General features: G+C 40.1%; 1 protein-coding gene across 1 annotated transcript in view; it reads right to left on the reverse strand.

Annotated features, from left to right (window-relative positions):
• Positions 1–16,707, reverse strand: part of tnfaip8l3 (tumor necrosis factor, alpha-induced protein 8-like 3) — a gene marked incomplete at its 3' end in the record, with an annotated part of 30,616 nt that extends 13,909 nt beyond the window's left edge. The window contains exon 1 of the mRNA XM_083900915.1: positions 16,599–16,707. Coding sequence (XP_083757041.1) covers positions 16,599–16,644 — 46 coding nt within the window. The 5' untranslated portion in view covers positions 16,645–16,707. The remainder of the gene's footprint in view (positions 1–16,598) is intronic.
• Positions 16,708–22,231: the final 5,524 nt, after the last annotated feature.

A 22,231-nucleotide genomic window follows, 5' to 3' on the forward strand; every position in this document is an offset into this window, starting at 1 on the left:
TGTGACGCCAGATGGTACGAGAGCTCGACTCGTGAAGCTCGAGGTAAAAGGGATTTATTTTCTAGCGTCTCTGGGTACATTCAGATTACCAGGCTGAAGTGACTCATATCACTCCACTGATGTGACTCATCACATTTTTTTTTTTTTCAGGGCTGCGTGGAAACAAATCCAGTCTGATTTTCTATTCAGATTTGTGTTACTTCACGTGGCTACGTTCACATTACGAGCTACGTTGTTCAAATTCATATTTCATTTTTCAAACCGCTCAGTATTGACGTGCTTCATATCAATACTGATATGACAGTTTTGACTCATGTCAGATGACGTCAGAGGACCAGAGGGGCTACTCTCACCTTACCAGACTTAAGTGTCTCAAATTAGATTATTTTATTATACATGAACCCTTAAATAACAGAGCATTAAAGGTGCATGTAATAAATCATAAAATCCTCCTAATATGTCACAGAGACTCAGGAATAATGTTCATATAACAAACTGAACTCACCAACAACAACAGTACAGACAAAATATTTGCATTAAAAAAATATATTTTGCAGACTGCAAATCATCTTTATGTTCTGAAATCATGTTTTGGCATGTGGCGCCACCTACCGCCGTCTACCAATCATTGCAGTCAGTAGAGTCTCAGCTGCCGAGCAACCACGGGTTGCCAGTTACGTCTGAGCTACAATGGCGGAGAAAACAAAACCTAAAAGACCTCTGTATTTGTGTAGTGAGTGTAGTAACTGTTTTTGGCCACATTCTTACATATGACTCCTTTAAGGCTTGTTAAAAACATACAGAGTTTTTATGTCTTATATCCTTTTTTTCAGCACAACCTAGACAATCTGATATTTTCACTCACTACATAAACACACTTGAGCAAAAAGTACTCAGAATGTTTAAAATGGGATTGAATATGTGGGATATTTATCACGGTTCAGAGTTTGCTTGGCTCGTTTTTATGAACAAAAATGAAAGAACTACTGAACTGAAAAAATGTGATATACTTTGACTCAACAATGTGTTTTGTAAAGCCTTAATATGTGCAATCTACACACACATCACCAGGATGTCCATTATAGGGCCTTGTGTATTATTCCCAAGGCAATTTACTGGGGGTTAATGTGCCTGAGGCCAAATTATTCATGGCTTTTTCCAGATTTGTCACTTTAGTGTGTGGTTCTTTGAATCATATTGCGTATACACACACACACACACACACACACACACACACACACACACACACACACACACACACACACATTATTTTATTGGGAATAAATCTGCCTCCTGTGAAAAGTCTATTTACACCACTGTATTTTAACATTGGTGATAATGGTGTTACTTCAAGAGCTCAGTATTTTCTCAGGTGGTTCTTAGTATAAAAAAATAAAAGTTTGAGAACCACTGATCTTGAGCTAAATCTCATACACACATTTGTATGAGATTTAGTTTCCATTTCTGCAGCAATATGGAGTGGACTGATGAATATCACGTCTTCTGTTGTTGACATTGCATGCAAAAGCTTTTGTCTGGCACCTTTCATATAAAGTTGTCTAAATGTGCTTTACACGTGATTACAAAACAGAATAAAGTAAATTATACATTAACATAACATTAAAATACATAGATATATATTAGTATATTAATAATGCAACTCACACATAAGCCTGAGAGATCCAGTAGGTTTTTAAACTTGCTTTTAAAGGACACCGTTGTAGCACATCTAAAGTCCTCGGGCAGTTGGTTCGAGAGAGAGAGAGAGAGAGAGAGAGAGAGAGAGAGAGAGAGAGAGAGAGTGGGTTCATAACGACTGAATGCACCTTTTACATTTGCAATAATACGTCCAGTGTGTTTAAAAAGCCAGAGTCTGAACATGTCAGGGTTCTGGAGAGAAAGCAGGTCAGAGATGTGTCTTAGAGCTATAGACCAGTCAGGGATTTGAGTTGAGAGACTTTCCTGTATTTGACTGTGAGTCAGTGAAGACTTCAGAGTGTTGGAGTGATGTGTTCAGTGTTTCTTGTTGCACTTAGTACTCAGGTGTCTCAGTGTGGCAGTGCAGAAGTCTAATCTTGGGGAAACTAATGCCTTTTCAAATGTAAAATGCACATTTTTAATTATGCTTGTAACGTGGCTTATGAAATGCGATCAATGTGCACATGCTTGTCATATTTACATGCAAGTCAGACACAAGACACACTGGACAGTCAAAATCTAATCTGTAATGAATCAGGACTTAATCAAATTTGAACAATGTGGCTTGTTATCTGAATGTTGATTTACTTTATTCATTACAAAATCCTCTGGAGACACGTCAATATTTCTTTACTGGATCTTTAATGACTTTGTATTGGCATATGTTAGACTCCCAAGGACTGCGAGATCGTGAGACTTATTATACTGTCGTGCCATGATGTGCATTTTTTCATATCATGTAAAATCTGACTCTGAGCCAGTTTCCAAAGGCCACTTAATGCCTGAGTGAGATCATTCTGCTGCGTTTAACAGCTGCTCAGGATGTACGTAGAAGGCCATACTGACATTTAGGGTTAATAAATAACTGCCTTTTAATACCTTAATGACTTTTATTTGTGTGAAGTTGAGCTACGGAGTTTAAAGTTCATCCTCCGTTGTCCACGCGTCTCCGGCTGAAACCGGAGCTCACAGGTTCCAGTGGACGACAGTGGTCCTTTAAACGTAATAATAGGAAACACAGATTTATGCTCCTCTCAGATCTGGAGGCTTGTAAAAGGCGTTCAGCTGAAAGAAGACGAGTGGATGTGAGGGGTTTGTGTGTGTTAGTGGATTGTGCAGGTGCTGCCTGTCTCGGCATGAGTCTAGTTTTTATTTGACCCAAATGTGGAACATAGATAAGGAGAGGCATAAAAGTACACAAGAGGCCCAGAGGACATAAATAGCGGTCATGGGAACATCATAAAGTGCAGAATCAACAAATTCACTGGGGCACAATTTGCTAAATCAACTTATGGATCTGACTGAGTCATGCACCATTGTTCACGGTGTACAGTATTTGTACTGATGATGTTATATAACATGTTTGCATATATATTTGACTCGAGGATTATCACTGAATGCTGCCAAATAGTGTTTCCAGGACACATTTTGTTCTGTTGTAGACTGATATTAAAATCATTAAAACATATGAAATTATTTTCGTCTTCAATCATTGTCCCAAATATAGACTTTTAGAAATCCATGCAAATTCAATTTAAAAGAAGAAGAAAGCCACTTACTTTTCAAATGTAATTCTAATTGATTAGAGGTTTGTGAAACCTAGATGAAGATTTTGTCGATTTGCTCCCGTCATAATAAAACTTCACCTGCAGACACGGTGTCTTAGTTTATTACTTGACATTTATTTGCAGTTTCAACCCCAGCCAGAGCTTTGGGGATTTTGTTGTAGAGTAAACTTATTATCTTTAGCCTGTGGTTAACTGACAGTGGTGTAAAACAGTTTATTTGCAGGTGGACTGCATGGAGAGTCTGTCTGACACAACATCTCAGACCAACAAACCCGTCATTCAGACCCACCGCCGTGCTCGGATGACATGCTGTCAGCGCTCATTAACTGTGCAGCAAACTAAACCTAAAAATTTTGACTCTTAAAGTCGAGAAAAGCTCACAGCAGCAGCAGGCTTCAACCCCCCACCCCCCAAAAAATAAAAAAAACCTGTGACAGCTGCCACAAACCCAGAAGGATTCATACCAAACCATCACCTGTAAGAAAACGTCTTTATTTTAACATAGTTATCATTATGAACCAGGTTGACAGGTCGGTTAACGACAGATATTCCAGTCAATTATTCCATTTTGTCCAAATGACAAATCAGATAGTGCTCATTCCCGTATTGTGAGGGATAGTGACGCCAAGTTTCTTTTTCCATACAACTTTTTTTGTTTACGCTATTGGGACACGAGGAACAACTAACATCCTTTGAAGGAATCAGTGACAACAGAAACACACAATCTCAAACCTTCCTCCAAAATGTTCTTAAACCCTTGTGCTTCAGGTCTCATAAGGCTTTACCATACATCGCTATCATAATAACCATTTCTGCTGCATCCCATAAACAATCGTACCATAACAAACAATGCTGACGCTGAGTTTCCCCTCCATTTCTTCGCGGTGACATTTGTTCCATTCTCTTATTCCCATACTCTGTCCCTGTGCTGGCGTGTGTTGCACACACATAACAAAGCAGACACACACACACATGCTTGTACTTGCTGCATACTGAGGACCGGGTAAAAGAGCTAACAAAGTGAGGACCAGCATTTCCACTTTATAAATCAACACAATTACAAATATCTACTTCATGAATGACATCTACTAAAATTTGACCCAAAATGTTTGGTCAAAAATTAGAAAAAAAAATTTAAGCAAAATTTTTGGTCCAAAATTTGAAAAAAAAAATTGGACCCAAAATGTTTGGTCCAAAATTTGAAAAAAAAATTGGACCCAAAATGTTTGGTCCAAAATTTGAAAAAAAATGACGCAAAATTTTTGGTCCGAAATTTTAAAAAAAAATTGGACCCAAAATGTTTGGTCCAAAATTTGAAAAAAAGACAAAAAAATTGATGCAAAATTTTTGGTCCAAAATTTGAAAAAAAAAATTGGACCCAAAATGTTAAGTCAAAAATTAGAAAAAAAAATTGACGCAAAATTTTTGGTCCAAAATTTGAAAAAAAAAATTGGTCCCAAGATGTTTGGTCCAAAATTTGAAAAAAAATTGACGCAAAATGTTTGGTCCAAAATTTGACAAAAAAGTCCTATAGTACTATATACTATGTCGTCCAAAATGTTAATTTTTTATTTTTTTTTGACAAACAGAGTATAGCATGTTACAGCAACCTAAGGAAGTGATTTCAATGAAAACAAAGTGAGGACCAACCAAAATGTCCTCACTCAAGTGTGTAGTCAAAATAACTTGAGTTAAGTAGGTGCATTAAGTGCAATAAATGCTTTCCCAAAACCAAAGATAGACAAAAATCAGGCCAATAGTCAGAAATCAAATTGATTTATTTTGAAAATCAGGATGAAATATCGTCATATATATCATTATGTCCAACATCTGAGTGACTTAATATCTGTGCAATTGTCAATCTCAGATCCTTTTTTAATTGTCTTAGTAGTCGTTTTTTTTTCTATTTCTATTTTTCTTATTTATTTACTACCAGCACAGAATTGCATTGTACCTGTGTATAATGACAAAAATCTCATTCTCAAATTGATCATATACTGTAATTATTGCTAACTCCTCCACCTTCCTGTAACCTCCGTGTATTTGACTCAGCATTTCTTGTAATTATACATAATAACAAACCTGTTAGTGATGTTCACTTCAAACTGACGGTGTTTGAAACCACTAAATATTATTTATCCAACGACCGGTCTCTACTTTGACTAAGGCCCTGTTCACACCTGGTATTAGCATCTGTCTTCAGTGATCCAGTCGCATGTGAACAGACTTCACACCTGGCATTGAAATGTTTCCTGGATGCATTTCCCGTGATCACATCTGGCTTCTTTTGCTCTTAAATTCAAATACGCAATGATGTCATGTTTGTTTGCGAGGACATTCATGATGTTTTTAACAAGTCTGACCATACAGATGTATGTGTGTGTGTGTGCAGATACAAAGAGAGGAAAAGGAAAATGAGAAGAGCTCAAGTGAATCTAAGCTCAAGTGAATCTAAGCTCTACTCGCGCTGATGCGACATAAAACACGCAAGGTTGATTTCCGCACTCATTGCTACGTCATAATGACACATTCCTTGCTGAACTCTGCTTCGTCCCTAAAACCTGTGACAGTGCAAGAGAGGGCAATAGTGATCAGCTAGAGTAGGCAAATGATGGTTTTTCCAAATGCTAACTGCTGTTAGCTGCTGGAGCCTCAGTGACGCTGACGTAGTTTCCTGTGTCTCATTTGTATTTAAAGAGACAGACACTCAAAACAGAGCGTTCTAAACAGGACTGTTTTGGCAGAGTGATTGAACTGCTGTGGTGCTTCATCCTTAAGGTATTTTGACCAAAGCATGTCACAGACATGTTCATTAGGACACCAGGGAACTGGGTTCACTTGGAGAAAGAGGGTATAATACGTCTCCTTTAAATTACAGCAGTTTTATCAGAGAGCATCAGCTGAGATCTCTAATCTATCTTGTGGTCACGAGTCCTCAAACCACCTCTGAATGTGGTTTCTTGGATCAGATTAGAGAGCATTTACCAGGATTCACTGGTAGCATTCAGACATGTACTGTACATGAATGGATGGTTGTTACCAACAGTCCAGAGTAAAGCACTTAGGCCCCTCAGCAGGGACACGAGCGCAGATTGCCTTCATCCGCTTCACCGGTGCCTCAGCCGGCCCTTGTCCACAAGCCAGAGAGATGAAGGGGAAAACCTGGCAGTGGCAGGAGACGTCTGATTGATTAATGTGCTGCCGGTTTGATCGCCTGTCACCGACGGAGAGATAGCGATTTGACCTCTGCCTTTCGCTCTGCCCTTGGCCTCGTCACAGTCACTTGTCGTCGAGCGAACCACAGAAAGCGGCTTCGTCCGCAGAGGCTGAGAAGTGGTGCAGGGAACATCCTGTTGCGGACGCAGCGTGAACTGCAGGGCCCTGTGAGATACCTGCCCTTTGACCTCTCCTCTGGTGTAAAACTAATGTCTCCACCAGCTGTGGTTCGCTAATGTCTGCTATTGTTTAGCTAAAGAGCCAGGAGAACCAGTTAGCTGATTATCTGGGCATGGGAACAGGCTGGAGGCTTTCTCCCCCGTCCCTGCTCCTGTCCTGTGGGAGCTTCTCTGGAACAGAGCTCTGCCACAATAACCAGATCCTGTTGGAAATACTGAACATTTTTCCCTATAAATAAAGGATTTTGTTAATGTTCAAACTTGAACCAGGTTGTGCATTCAGGGGCCAGTGTCCAAGAGGTCCCCGGAACCATCTGTGCACACAGGAAGTGCTGCTTTGTACACTTTTATCTGCAAAGACAGCAAATTGTTTGGAGCAGATAAACAACGCTTAGAAAAGGCTGATGGAAAAATTCAATATTTTAGAACTGAGGCTGTGCAAGAGTTTGCAGAAACAATCCAACCTTCTCCTGGAATTAATTTAATTCATAACTCTATTTATAGGCCGTCGGTGCAAATGTGTGGGTGGGTGTGTTTTGTGTGTGAACTGTAATGACAGACTGTGAGACTGAGCAAGAGGGTGAAATATCGGGGTTTCCTTACTTTATCTGGACTGGAAGTGAAACACACACTTACTTCCCTTAATCTATTCCATCTGAAATAAAGCAACTAAGGTTTTTTTTTTTATAGTGAAAGAGAGAATGAAGGATTGATGGATGGGGGGATTGGACAGAGCTGTGTGGCAATACATATATTTACATTTTTGACAATTCTCACAAGATTAATAGAAGCGAAACGGAGAAAGTCTGTTTGTCTATTTATCTGCAGATGTGTCAAAACGTGATGGAAAGACGTGTCTCAAAGAAGGAGAGATGGAATCACACGTTCATATTTTCACCGTCGTCCTTCTGTCGACACGTACATCAGAATCAGACCCACGCAGAACAAGAAAAACACCTCATCCTCAGCCATCTTTTCCCTTTTTTAACCTGCAGCTGTGTTAAACGCCGGCTGCACTGCGTGTCTTTTGTGAAGCTCACATCTCTCTTTTCTTTTGCGACGATCTCTTCCTCTTCTGTCCATTTCTCACTAGATCTACGACACTGAGCTGGAAGTAAGCGTTTTCCGGCCCTTGGTGTGCTGCTCCTCTCATTGACCTTGGCCAAGTCTCAGCATGCCATGGCATCGTTTACAAAGACACACACTCACAATCATCCTGGGCTGTGCCAGCTTTTCCCATAACTCTGGCCTCCTGGTTTGTTTACTAGCTCGGCCTCAGTCGAAGTGAGTTTGCAGTGAGAATCCTGGACTTACTGACAGAGAAGCTCAGTCCGTCGTCGTTCGCCGCAGCTGAATCCCCAGCCCCTGCTTTAAACTGCTGGCATACACAGCTGGATCGCTGCCATCAAAAACACATTTCCCTTGGCTATAATCTATGTTATTTGGATATTTTTGCTGGAACTGGACTGTAAAAAAAATTGAAGGTAATAGAATCTCGTCTCCAAGAAATGATATTTATATATAACACAGAGCCTCAGCATATGTTTTGAAGTGGCTGGATTACATTTTTTAATCAATAGAAAGTGTAGTTTTTCCTGCCAGTGCAGCTAATTTTACAGAACAATATCCCCTTGTTTAATGCACTAAAGAGTAGTAGGAATAGTAGTATTGTGTAAAGAATAAGCAGGTATCGCTCATGGATTGAAGAATAGCAGAACTTTATCAAGGTTGGAGGGCGCTCGGGGGTTGCGGTTTTGGTTTGATGCAGAAAAAGTTACAGTAAGTGACTTGAGGCCGAACATTGTTTCCATTTAACAACCGTTTTCCCCCCAAACCAAAGTGCTTTTGTTGCCTAAACCTATGACCACACACACAAGACTGTGGACAAAAACCAGTCATCGTAATCTCGCTCTGCCAATCAAACACCGACCACATAACGGTGACCCCAGTTCAAAAACTCTCCCGCTTAAAGATTAATGTGTTATCATGCAACCGCTAACATTTGAAATATGTTGCCTGTGTTGTCAAAAATGAGTTCACACGTCGTGTCTCACTGAAGCGTTTAGTGTGTTTAGATCTATTCAGGTCGGCGCTGCACACAAAAAGTGATTTGTTTTACGTCAAGAGAACATTGCAGATGAGCTTTTATTGTCTCCAGAGTGGATATGTACATTCTAGCAGTTTGACACTTAGAAATGTCCTTATATTTGAAAAAGCACTTTTTTCAGTGAATATAACATTAAATGAAATAAATAAAATAAATACACTTTATACATTGTTATTGTGGTTTTTTATGTAATATGTACATAGGTGTATAGAGGCCTATTTCCACTGTTCTAATGGTACATTGTGTTTGTTAATCGCATTAGAAGACTATTGGATGATTAGAAAACCCTTGTACAATGATGTTAGCACAGCTGAAAACAGTTTTGCTGCTTCTTTGACGAAAGGGCAACATTATTATTTGGAATAAAATGATTATTTCTAATCTTGTCAATGTCTTGAAAAAAACAAAACAAACAAAAAAAACAACAAAAGTTACACACTGCAGTTTTAATTCATTAAAAAAACAATAGGTAAAGCACTCAGAGAGTACAAACCTCCGCCAAAGCCGGTCGGTTTCATATCCACATCACCACAATCTAATCATTTCTTCTTTGGGCTATAATCTACATGCACAGAAGATTTCATCAGAATATGTTCTGTAATTTTTTCTGAGTTATTCCGCTCACAGTCGGACGAACCCTCCTCGCTCGAGGTAATAACAGCACGACTCGCCACAGACTAATGGGAAACGCGCAGCGACGCTTTCTGACGTTGCAAATTACAGTGGGAATGGTCCACATCACTCTGCTCATCTATTTGTCATGCAGGTCAGAGAATTCAGAGAAATATGCCAGCATTTGAAAAAGACTCTAGACACTGTTGTTTACTTGTTTTCCTTCAAGCAAACATAAGGCCGGTACAGTAGAGTACAGTATGCTCGCATTAGATTACATTATACTGATTTTTCTTTTTAGATCGACCTGATGTTACCAAATGTCAAAGAAGCCAGAGAAAGAAATGCTCTTTGTGCATCAAGTGTCAGGATTTACTATTTCTACACCACCAGTGTTTGAGGGGGAAATAGCCATTTGTGCTGAAACGTAAGGTGTTTAAATTCTATTAGATGCTACAGCCTAAAGTAATGTGGGATTATAGAGGAACAAAGGTTGTCCGTGAACAGTAGAGTTTCCGTGCGTCTATGAAAGGTTGCTCTTTCTTTAATTAGATTCGAGTGATAAAATGTGCTTGTACTTTGAGCCTTGAAGGCCTTTTACTGTGCATGCCTTTGGGTTAAATCCAATGTGCTGCTGCTCCCTTGGCTGCCAACGCACCACTAACTAATGACCAGGAAATAACTGTGGTTCACACACACTCACACACTCACACACACACACACACACACACACTGGTAGTCGTTTCTGACTTTTAGGGACTGCATTCCTTCTCTCGGCTTAACCCTCTCCACAACTGACCAAAAACCTGATCCTTAAGCGAGTTAATTCAAATCCCAGTGACTGCGGGGAAACGGAGTGTGGAATTTAAGACTCTCACTGTTGCCATTGTCTCCTATGAAATATCCAAACCCACTAATATAATTGTATAATAAATATAATTTCTAATTCTGCCTGGTCCGCTGCCTTTCACCACCACCCAGGAACACTTTTCCTTACCAAAATCAGCCTGAAATGACATAATCCTGAACCAACTGCTGTGAAATGCAGTTAAATACTCAACACTTTATCGTACCACAAACACAAAGTGTTATAATTAGCCGTTATTTCAGTTGTGAGTGTATAATTGCCTCCCACTCTTCAATTCAATGTTCAATGTTAACTTTTTAAGTGAAGAGGTAGAGGAAAAGTTTATATACATGTTGGAATAATCTGTATGTGAATGCTCGGGTTCAGAATTTGGGTCTGAAGCATCCTTATAGCCATCAGTGATTTATGTTTTTGGTAATAACGGGGAAAAGAAAGTCTATTGACCACATATTTTTGTAATAAACACAGCCAGTCATGATATTTTTCACAAACCAACCCTACGAGTGCCCTCACAGAATGTCCCAAAAAAAACAAAAAAAGGGTGGAGCTAGAAACACTCGGTCCATTGATTTGTCAACACTGTCTCTTCACTTCCAAGCAATAACTGGAATGGAATAAAAAAAAAACAAAAAAAAAACACAAAAGTTTTTTAGAGAGTATTCTAGGTCATTTGCAAAATTCAGATATTTCTCATCATTTGAGACAGATTTTTTTTTTAAAGCAGACCTAGACCTGAAGTTCCAATTAACACTGTTTTTTAGTGTGTATCTGCGTCATTACCTTGTTTATGAAGCCCTGAAGGTTCTAAACAAACAGTTCAGTCACTGCTGAGAACGCTGTGTTTTATTGTAATCTCAGGCTCAGCGAGATCTCTGAAAAAACCCGGTCCGGTTACGTAAACAGCGGTTCTCCTGAACAGCAGATCCTCCTGCTCCGGGCACTAGTCCGGGCACATCCGGTTGCGTACATTGAACCACAGAAGAAGAATAACATCCGTTGTGGAGGTGTTTCACGAGCGACAGTGTCTTCTGACTCTGGGTCTGACTCTGGGTCAAAGGTCGTCAAAGGGACTGCGGCGGGGAGTCGTGACGAAACTATTTTTAAACATTGTTAAAACAATGTTTTGATAATGAGGAGCAGTGCATCCACCGTTCCAGAGGGGGGAGCTGTGCTTCTGAGAGCTGGTGTGCTGAATATGTCACTTCTGGCTACTGGCCAATCACAAGACAGTTGGGAAGGCTCTACGCTGGCTGGCCAATCACAACACAGTCTGTCTTCTGGGGGTTAGAGTTGAGTCTGAAATATCGCGGCTGAGGAACAGCGTCAGAATAGAGGATTTCTATCGGCTCGTTTACAGCAACTAGGAGGTTTTTGAGCATAAAAACAAGTTAATGTATGTAAGTAGACCTTCATAACTAACATATATGTGCAACAGGACCACTCAACGGACCTTTAAAATTCAAACCCTTAGAAAACACTTTAACGCCAAATTATAAAGTCTAGAAGTGCATCAGACCATCGTCAAATAAATACCATGCCATGTGTTGAATATTTTGGTGGCTACACAGCATCGTGTCGGTATGATGTCACATTAACTATCGCCATAAGACCGACACACACACACACTATAATCGAAACCCAAGACGGATACTGTTTCAAACCTCGTCCAGACTCACAGACCCCGACCTTGAAGTTGATGGTTTTCAAGACAAACCCAGACTGCACTGATTTCCACAAACACATCAGGCATTGATGATGAAAACACTTGTGTGAACCACAAAGTCCAAATTGAAACCAGACACCAGGCCCCTAAAAATAGAAACAATTTTCCTCAAACATTCCTTGAGACAATTGTGGATTTATTTCAACACAAGTTGAAGAAATAAAACAACTGGAGCTGAACCACAGCTCCTGTGTGCAGCTTTCATAGCTCAAGGTCCGGCTGACGCCACTTCAGGCTTCTCTCGATTCATGCTGGTCCTCAGACAGTTTTACCGCTCACACCAGACGCCACTAGTTAATATTTCTGCTTTGCTTCATCAGGTCGTCCAGTGAAACCACAGGCTTCTCCTCCTCCTCCTCCTCCTCAGTGTGTGACTACGAGGCTTTGTCAAAATGTCTCTGCGGTCTGGTTCCATGTTTCGGTAACGGCTCAGCCGTGGGGGGGGAAACAATTCTCTCACTCACCAAATGTCTGTCAAACACTACACTGCTAATGCCACAGAAGAATTGTGTTAGCGCACAAGAGACGCAACACACTCTCACACACCGTCACCGGTCACACAACCGGATCTGGAGTTTCACGGTTTGACTTTTTCGCCGCGGCTGAAAAACCTGTTTGTCCTGAGTTGTCTTTTCCATTTACATTCACTTCTGTTTTCCTCTTTTTTCTTTCTTTTGTTTTGTTGCTCAGTTCATGTTGCAATTTTCCAGAACCAGCTCCTGCATGGTGTGTCCCTTGTGTGTGTGTGTGTGTGTGTGTGTGTGTGTGTGTATGTGTTGAGAGCTTTCCATCTGTGGACCAGATTAAAGGTGGGGGGGGGGAAGAAAACTCATGGATGCATGTGCTGGGAAGCCCAGGGGGAATGAGAAAGAAGAGTGTGGGCATGATTTCATCAGTGTGTGTGTGGAAGTGTTAACAGTATGTGCAGGACTCTCTCATGTGTGGGTCATGTGACCAGTCTGCCAACACGGCACTTCTCCTCTGGATGCTAATTCGCTGCTTTTTCTTTTTTGTCGTCGGCATTTTATTGTTTATTAGTATGTGTACACATATCAGCAGAAGGGAACTAATAAAGAACATGATCTAAAACGTTAGTTGTGTCATCAAACAACATCTGCTGCTGTTTTGTTTATAATGGAACCACAGCTACGGCCCTGACGAGCGTCACTTTTGTTATTACAACAGTCTCTCTGCGGCTTCTCTTTTCAGCGAGTCTGCCTTTATAAAGACAATCTGCAATAAACACAAACGGCGTGCCTGGAAATAGCTCCGCAGATGGCAGATTTTTGGTTCTGGTGTGATAGTGAGTCGCGCACGGACCACGATGAATCAGCCAAAAGTAAACTGTGGGCTGATTATTCACTGTCCTCCAACATAATGTCAATCTAAAAACAAACGACTCAAATATAGAACGTGGAGTGATAGAACTGTTCAGAGGCCTGTGTCGGGCTTTGGTGCGATCGGCACACTCGTCAGAACAGGTGACACTTTGACTTGTAAATTGTGGTCATCTGTGCACGGCGGGAAGAACAGGGCAGCTGGGTGAATCAGTCTGTGGGTCATGGAGAGCTGCATGATCAGTGCATGACTGGGCGATTATGGGTAATAATGTGAGCTTTTGTAGGTGTGTATGTGTATGTGTGTGTGTGTTCAGCAGTTACTGTTAAGTAGAGTTCACTGCAGCTACTCTCCAGGCTTTATCACAACAATAGAACCTATCTGTCCGTCTGTATGTCTTGCATTCACATCAAACAGGACGCAAATTGAATCATTAGACCGAATGCTCTACCTGACTGGGTTTGGGTTCTCCACAGAACCTCCTCAACGTGGACGGAGTCGCCATAGCACGAAAACTGCCGTGACATCGTTTGATACGCGACACAAACACACAAACTAGTGACGGTTGTTTTTCGGTGTAACTGAATCATTAGAATCAATTCATTAAAAAGATTTGTTCACTGAATCGTTCGGTATGTCGGCTTTCAATACACCAGACTCCTCTGTTAAATGTTGAGATTTTAGACATTTCCTTTGCTAAATGTTGTAGATGAACACGTTTTCAAGTATTTTTAACTTATTGTTCGATTTGATTCTTTTTTGACAGACGTCACAGACCAATCAGTGGGCGGCAGACTGTCGACGTCACATCTCACCTCGCCAGAGCATGTACAAAAAAAAGTACGATGTACCAGGTACTATCACTAATGGAAAAGCAAAGAAAAAGAGTCGTGTTTAACTGAGTCATGCTCAAACTGTGTACAAGCGAAATGTACGTTCACCTGCTTGTACTGAAGTAGTTCAACTGAATTAGTTTTATTTGTTTTGAATCCAAATAGACGCTGGTTTTGGAGAGTCTTCCTACACCCTGATTTATCAAAGATGGAGGACTGTTGCTGTATGCGCTGTAACCCCAAGTTACCTGTTGTGTTTACATGTGAGATTATATAGCTATAACCACAGATGATCCGCTGACATGACTCATGTAAGATCAACTCACTTTCTAACGACTAAAAAAGGGAGACGTACGAAACCCGCACTGGAAACAAAACACGTCCGTGTTTACACTGCTGACTTTTCAGAGCAGATCAATCACTCGACCCTCATCAACTCCTTCGGGAAAAACGGGTCGTGTTTGTGTGCGACAGGGTTTTCAAAACACGTCTGTTTTCAAAATACATTTGCTCGTGCTTCGCTCGTGGATTTGACCTTATACATTTTTTTATGATATATTTGTTGTCTGTGACAGTTAACTGGAGAGAGTGGAAACTGCAGCACACACGCATTACCATGACTTTTGAGAATGAGTCAGACTCCTGCTTTCTCCAAACTACGGAAAAATGTCACTCTGCTTTTCCTCTGCTGTCACCAATCCTGTGTCTACATGTGCTTTTAGGCCCTGAAAGATAAGCTTTACAAGATAATACCTCCATACGCTTCAAAGACTTGGTCAGTGTTGTGTCGCTGGATGCATTACCAGATCACAGCATATGTAGAAAAATGATTTACCTCCGGCTCTGTCATTGGGAAACGGTGCATATCACTGACATGAAAGTGAATGGATAAAGCATCTGCCGATGGTTTGGCCGCAAAATGTACAAAATGTGGCTTCATTTAAGAGTCCTGGTTAATTTTGTTTTAGCCTTGATCTGTCTGCCTGAAATCACAGATGATGTGAATGTGTATTCAGGACGTGTGTTTACCACTAAATCTACTGTTAGTTATGGACTCACCATCAGACGGACAGACAGTTGTCCAGATGGACAGACAGATGGTCAGAATTCATTAACACACGAATCTCTGTGCCGTCAAATAATAAATAATGAGTGCATCATAATACCTAATAATACCTTTACACGATCTGCTAATGGAGTTATATCTAACACTGAATAATCAATGCTCATGATTTTGTGCTCGTCCAATCATTATTGGTGTAAAAAAAACCAGCCTGTTGGCCCCTGCAGTCCCATTAGGCTATTGACAAAAATGCCAATAAAGATTTTTTTTTTCAAAGCTCCATGGCAACGAGCGACAATGCTAACAAGGTAGAAGTGCACTTTTTTTGTGCCAATACTTGACTAAAACACACCAGACCATATATATGTCTGCACATCTGGACTCAAAGATGTGTGAGAGCATGAGGACGGAAGCAGAAATGTAATAAAAGTAGTAACACAACACGCCACATCTCGAGCAACTTGGCTTCCAGACATGACGTCCGACACTGTGTCGTCGTGGTTTGCGGATTCGCAACTTTGCGTAGTTTCAACCGTGCGAGAGCCTGACGTCGACCGAGCAACGTTTCTGACGCGTCAGCTGTCTGATGGCATGGTAAACAAAACCTGACGAGGCTGAAATTTGGCCAGACTCATTCAATCTTAGAGTGTATGATCACTGTTCTGGAAGAGGAAAACTTTCAATTATATTCATGAAATACATGCGTATATTATAAAAAAAAAAAACCCTGTTGATTCAACTCAGCTTATCTGCAGGAGGCTGTTTCACCCCTGGGATTAAATTTTCCACAGTTCAACTACTAATACACACACTCAGAATGCTGGGGAACATGCAGACCTCTTCCAGGGTTTTGCAAAGTCCAAATATTTCCATGCTCCAAATGACCCACAGAGAAGATAACAGTGCGAGCGTTCGGGGAGGATGTGTCGATGAACTCTGGAGCTCTGGATGTGTTGACGCACGTGTTGGAGCCTGTTCCTGCTGGTGATTCCACCGGCTTTCATTCACAGCACTCAAACCAGGCTCCGCCAGTCACTGAGCTCAGAGTGACAGACGACTGTGCATTTTGACACATCACAGCTCTGAGCTGCTGGCAGCGGGATAGATGAAGAGAGAAAGACTCTTTTTTAAATATGAAGACGTCTTCGGATGTGGAAAGAAACCCGCGTCGGTCGGGTTACTGTGCCAGGAAAATGGACCATACGAAGGTACAGCCAGTACCTGATCATAATCCTGGAAAATGAGCTGAAATAGCGGACGGAGTGACTCACTGACCCTGTGGAGAGCGACTACACTCTCTGAAGAATGAATGTGCTCAGAGCCCAGTGACCTGAACTTGTCAGAAAGTGATGTTGTGTTGTAGTAAATGTGGTTGAGATAGAGTGAGACTTACCTGGAGAGAGATCTCCATCACTCTGCTCTCCGGAGTCTGAGTCCATCTTCCCCTGCAGGACACTCAGAGGCTTCAGATGCTCTCTTATGTCTCTCTTTTCTTCTGGCTCCCTCTCTTCTCCAGGGAGTCTTTTTGGATCTCAGAAAAAAAAAAAAAGATTTTATATATATATATATATATATATTTGTATTGTTTTTCTTTTCTCCTGGAGAGCTGAACTTCCTCTCCCAGCCTAAATCACTGCAGCTGTGAGAGGAATAGTACTGAGCTTATTTGCTGATCTCGCCTCCTTTTCTTTTGCACTCCTCTCTTCTTCTGACTCCCTCAGTTTCCTTCTCGTCTACTTTCCCAATTCCTAATGCTCCCTCCCCTCGCTCTCTCACGGTCCATCCCCTCTCTGGTTCTCCCTCCCTTGTCCTTGCCACTTGGTCCCTCCTCCTCCTCCTCTTCCTCCTCCTCCTCCTCCTCTCATTGGGATCCTGTCACACTCGGGCTCTTCACGCTCGCTCCACTCAAACTCTTTCTCTACCTCTTTCTGTATGCTGTAAGTGCTGTTGCTTCCTCTCTCCCTCCCTCTCTCTGTGTCTCTGGGTAAGAGTGCTGCCTGTGTTTTCACAGAGCAATGGCAGAGAGACTCATTCATGGCAACTTGAAATTCATCTCCAGCAGTAAAAAATATATATAAATCCCATGACCGCTTGTTAACTGGCTGTCACTCAGCTACTATCTGTGCCGGTCACATGAACTTCGGCCCGGTTACTGTTTGACTACCTGCACTAACCATTAAATGGATTTGAACAGTTTACAGTCATTAAAGTATGGGATATGTCTTTGAGTTGTGTTTATATTTGGTTTACACTTATCACCAGTAAAGTGTTTGTTTCTTTCTTTGTTTCCCTCTTGTTTCGTCCTCAAATCGCTCACATAGCAGATTTTTTGAAGGTTTGTGGTCGTGTTCAGCAGAAGTTGGCATCGATAATGTGTGCATTACTGCCTTCCTCTGAATTTCATCATCCAATACTCCCCAAGAGTTTGAAAGAAAGAGAGGAAGTGGTATTATGGTAATATTCAGTATGTTACAAAACACACGCATGCACATTTTCTGATCACTAAAGCTCATGAATGCTGCCTCACTGTGTCCTTAAGTGCACTAACATTAAGCAAATACATAAAATAAAAGATTATTTGAAACAGTTGGAGATAATAAATGTCACCGGGGAGACAAATACATGTAAAGTAGGATTGGATTGGAACAGCAACAAATACCATCATGTACTGAATGGAAAACATTGTCTGTCTGAAGGTTTGAAAGATGTCCTTCCCATAAATCTGCAGAGCGTTGCATGTTTTGTGCACATTTTACTTTTTTGTTTAGATTTAGTATTTTTAGTAGTTTCTTTGAAGAAAGAAAATCATAAAAATATGACACACTCACTGTAAGTAAACTGCCTGAAGGAAGCAGACAAAATTAGCAGCAAAACAAGTATTTGTCAATTGTCTTATAGTCTAGTGCTGAGTGGTAAATGTCTGTCGTGCTCCGGTGCTTTACTCGGCCACAGAAAACCCAAATGACTCGGCCGTCGCTGTTTCAAAGGGAATTTATTAACTTTGTGACACGACAGCCAAAGAAATGCTCTCATAAATGTCACTTTTTAAGCCTGTAACATCTGCAAAGAAGTGACCAGAGCAGATAATTGACATCATGTTCTGAAACTAGTGATCAAAACTACACCTCAGGACATTTTTTTATTGATGCAATAAATCAAGTGAGAAGAAGAAGAAGAAGAAGCTCATTTTCTAATGTCATTCAAACTGTGCTCTTTCTGCCCCCAGCGGGGGCGCCCCCTCCTGGCTGACCTTTACTTTCCATCCTGATACCAAAGCAAAAGACTGTTTTTCTATACAGTCCACTGTCAAAACGCATTTAAAATCCTTGAGTCTAAAGTACAAATAAACTCTCTGTTGTTATTTTCCAAGAAGAATTGAATGTAGAGCATCTGAACTGAGTTTTAAGTGCTTGAAGATAATTAGAGGTTTCTCTTGGAGTATTTTGGAGATGAACTGCAGGAAGACAGTAGCAACATGATACACATGTATAAAAACAATAGAGGGTCTTGTAAATATAAATGAATACTAGTACATGGATTTAGTTTTTATAGTTATTTTTTAAATTCTTGCCACATTTATTTATTCTGGCATTGGTTCTATGTTTCTGTTATTTATTGATGTATTATGTATTTTGAGCCTTCAAAAGTGAAGCCTGAAGCACTTTTATCTTTCATCTCAGTCATTCCCAAAGACTGTGTCATATTTACTTTTTTACTTATTTATTTTTGAGTCTCCATTCAAACTTTTAGATAAGATGCATGTGTTAATGTTCTAAATGCACTTGTCCAAGCTGCAAATGAGTCGCTGCATTATGCACAATAATGTGCTCCTGTCACAATTGATGTATTATAATTTGGCTCACAGTAGCTTCTTTAAAAAATTGTTCTCCATAAAGGAAGTTTAAAAAAAACAAACTTATTTCATCTCGCTTTTTTTTTCACGTATTATTATGTTTGTCATGTTTGGCCTTTTTGTCATTGTCTTTGTCGCAGGATTCTTTAATAACGCTAATAACTCCTCCAAACAAGAAAAAAACCACGGCACTGTCGTCTGACTTGAGTTTAGGCCTTTTTTTATGTCCCAACTTCCCAAGGTGAACACAGGGAAAACATATTTACAGGTGGAAAATATATATATATAAATATATTTACAAAAATGTATCTATATAAAGTTCTCCAATAACTCTTAATGTAACTAACACAGAGAAATCCCAAACTTGCATTAGAGATCTACCCACGAGTGCAAAGTGACTTGACTTTAGAGATGCAACTAACGATTATTTTTCGTAATCGATTAATATGTCGATTGTTTTCTTGATTAATCGATGAATCGTTTGGTCCATAAAATATCAGAAAATGTTAAAAAAAACATTGATCAGTGTTTGTCAAACCTGGAAATGACGATGTTCTTGAATGTCTTGTTTTGTCCACAAACCAAAATGATTCAGTTTGAATGATTTCTTTATGTGGAGCAAAGACTAAAAAATATTCACATTTAAGAAGCTGTAACAATCAGAAATCTTGTTTAAATCATGAAAAAAGCTTCTAACTGATTAATCTATTATCAAAATAGTTGGCGATTAATTTAGTAATCGATTAATAATCGATTAATCGATTAATCGATTCAGCTCTACTTGACTTGTCCTGCTTATACAGTATTCACAGTGTGTGTGTATACATGTGTATGTGTGTGTGTGTGTGTATACATTTGTGTGTGTGTGACAACATAAAGCTCAGATACAGAAGTGTGGGAGCAGGTGGGCGGGCAGTTGGTGGTCCGACAACAGTTGCAGGCTATACTGTCTCCCAGGTGTGGAGCTGACTGTTGCTCAGCGTGAACACTGGGCACCAGATGGCATTAGCCTGGCTGCCCACTGCCCACAGGCAAACTCATCTTTGACACTGTCTGTGTGTGTGTGTGTGTGTGTGTTGTGTGTGCTTGTTGTGTAGCACTGCAGCTATGTAATAAAAAGACACCAGAAATCACAACAAGCTGAGCTACTTTGTTCCCTCACTATAAAGCGGTGTCTCCGTTGACCTGTTGTCAAATGTGTAAGGTGTGTGTTTGTGTGCGTTTGTGTTTGTATAAACACTGACCTTGTTGGGACCAGTTGTCCTTATGGACACTGAAACCTGGTTCTAATGAGCGACAACCTCTTTCTTTCTGAGGATCTGGCTCAGTTTTGGTCTAGGATCTGAATTGTGATGAGGTTAAAGTTAAGGTTCTGCATTAACTGGTTGTGTTTAAGGTCAGGGCTGTCAATTCAGGGTCCTAAGAAGACTAGTAGCACAAATGTGTGTTTGCCCTGAGACAGTCTTCACACTTCTTTTTTTTTATGAGGTCCAGAGTTATGAAACACAGTGAATTATTAAAACAGAATCTGATTCTCATCACAGTGCAGTCCCTCTGGCAAAAGAGTTGAGGTTTCAATAATTCATTTTATTGATATAATGGCCATTGTCATGATCTCCTCTTGTTGCCCTGTAAGTTAAAGTGCCAAGTCTAAACCGTGTCTCTGTCACTGACAGGACGACGCAAACTCTCGCATGAAATATTGGCAAAAGAGAAATTCATGTTTCCACTTCATTTGTTTGTAGAATACGTTTGAGTCTGGTATTTAGGTTTTTAATGGAAATGTGTGTTTTCACATGTGATAACAGTTTAATTAGAGAAGTTCACTTGTTAATCACAGTTTTATCATGTTTTGAAAGCAACTTTTATCATGGTTTGATGACCCAGAATCAAATGAATGCAAAGAAAGTAACTTCATAAACTTGACTTTTAGATTTAATTTGATGAATTCAAGAGTGTAATATGCCTGGGTTAACACCATGTCTACTTGATGCATTAGCACTTTGCAGGAGTTCCAATTTAGTTGCTTTCTCTGTTTTATACAGGCAGAGAGATCAATAAACTTTATTTGTATAGAACCTTTCATACAAGGATTGCAGCTCAAAGTGCGAAAATACAAATTTAAAAAGCAAAATTTACAACAATAAAACACAACATGTGAATGAAAAGGAAAAGTCTCAAGTCAAAAAGTAAAAACCCTGTTTTAACTTTGAAATGAAAACAAAATGTGCCAATAACATAGTAAAATACAACACAACGTGGAGTAATATAGGAAAAGGCTCTATAGTCAAGAGGTCAAAAACCTGTTTTCACTTTAAAAATGCAAATTAAACACGACACAGGGTGGAATAAAAAGGAGCAACGGTAAAAAGAGTAAAAGATAAGTTTTAAGTCTTCTTTTAAAAATGTCTAGTGAGCTGGTTCCCCTGATATCCAAGGATAGTGTGTTCCTAAGTCTAGAGGCAACATCGTTCGTCCTCTATGAGAGTAAACTGAATATCTTTGGTTGTTTGACAAAACATGGACATTTTGACACAGGTTTTAGGAAACACTGGTCAGGACAAACTATTCAGCAGATTAAAATAAAAAATGATATTAAAAAAAAACTTGTTGAAAGAGAAGTAGCAGCATCTGTTCATTCACCAGCTGCTGGACCAAACGTGACAGCGTCATCCTCTAATGTGCACCATCATTACGCTCCTCTGATGTTCAACGAGAAACAAATGGGCTGACTCTGCAAAGTGAACCACATGAAACGCGTATGAAGTGAGAGTTTGCCTTTGATCCGACGCCCTCACTGGCAGAAAAACCTCATACCGGCCTGATGAGAGGAGGCGCTTTAACGGCAACACGATCAGACCTCAGGAACAAGTGCACGGAACCGTATTTATCTCCAGATTTGAAAGACAAACATAAAATCTTCAAATTGCAATAAATTAGTGCACTAATTCCTAAACATGAGACGCAAGACATTCTTCTAAAGATTTAAATCTGCCTATAGACAATCAGATTATCTGTTAACTCCACCCAGATCTTCAATTCAACTCTTTAACTCCTAAGTCTCAAAATGTACTTATTTTAACCATAAAAAGGCCAGAAAATGTCCTGTGAGTAAGTTGCTTTTGGAAGTTATTTACAATTTACTGCATGTTAAAATTCTCTAACAACAATTT

Source organism: Microchirus variegatus (genome assembly GCF_963457635.1).
Source record: "Microchirus variegatus genome assembly, chromosome: 14".
NCBI lineage: Eukaryota > Metazoa > Chordata > Actinopteri > Pleuronectiformes > Soleidae > Microchirus > Microchirus variegatus.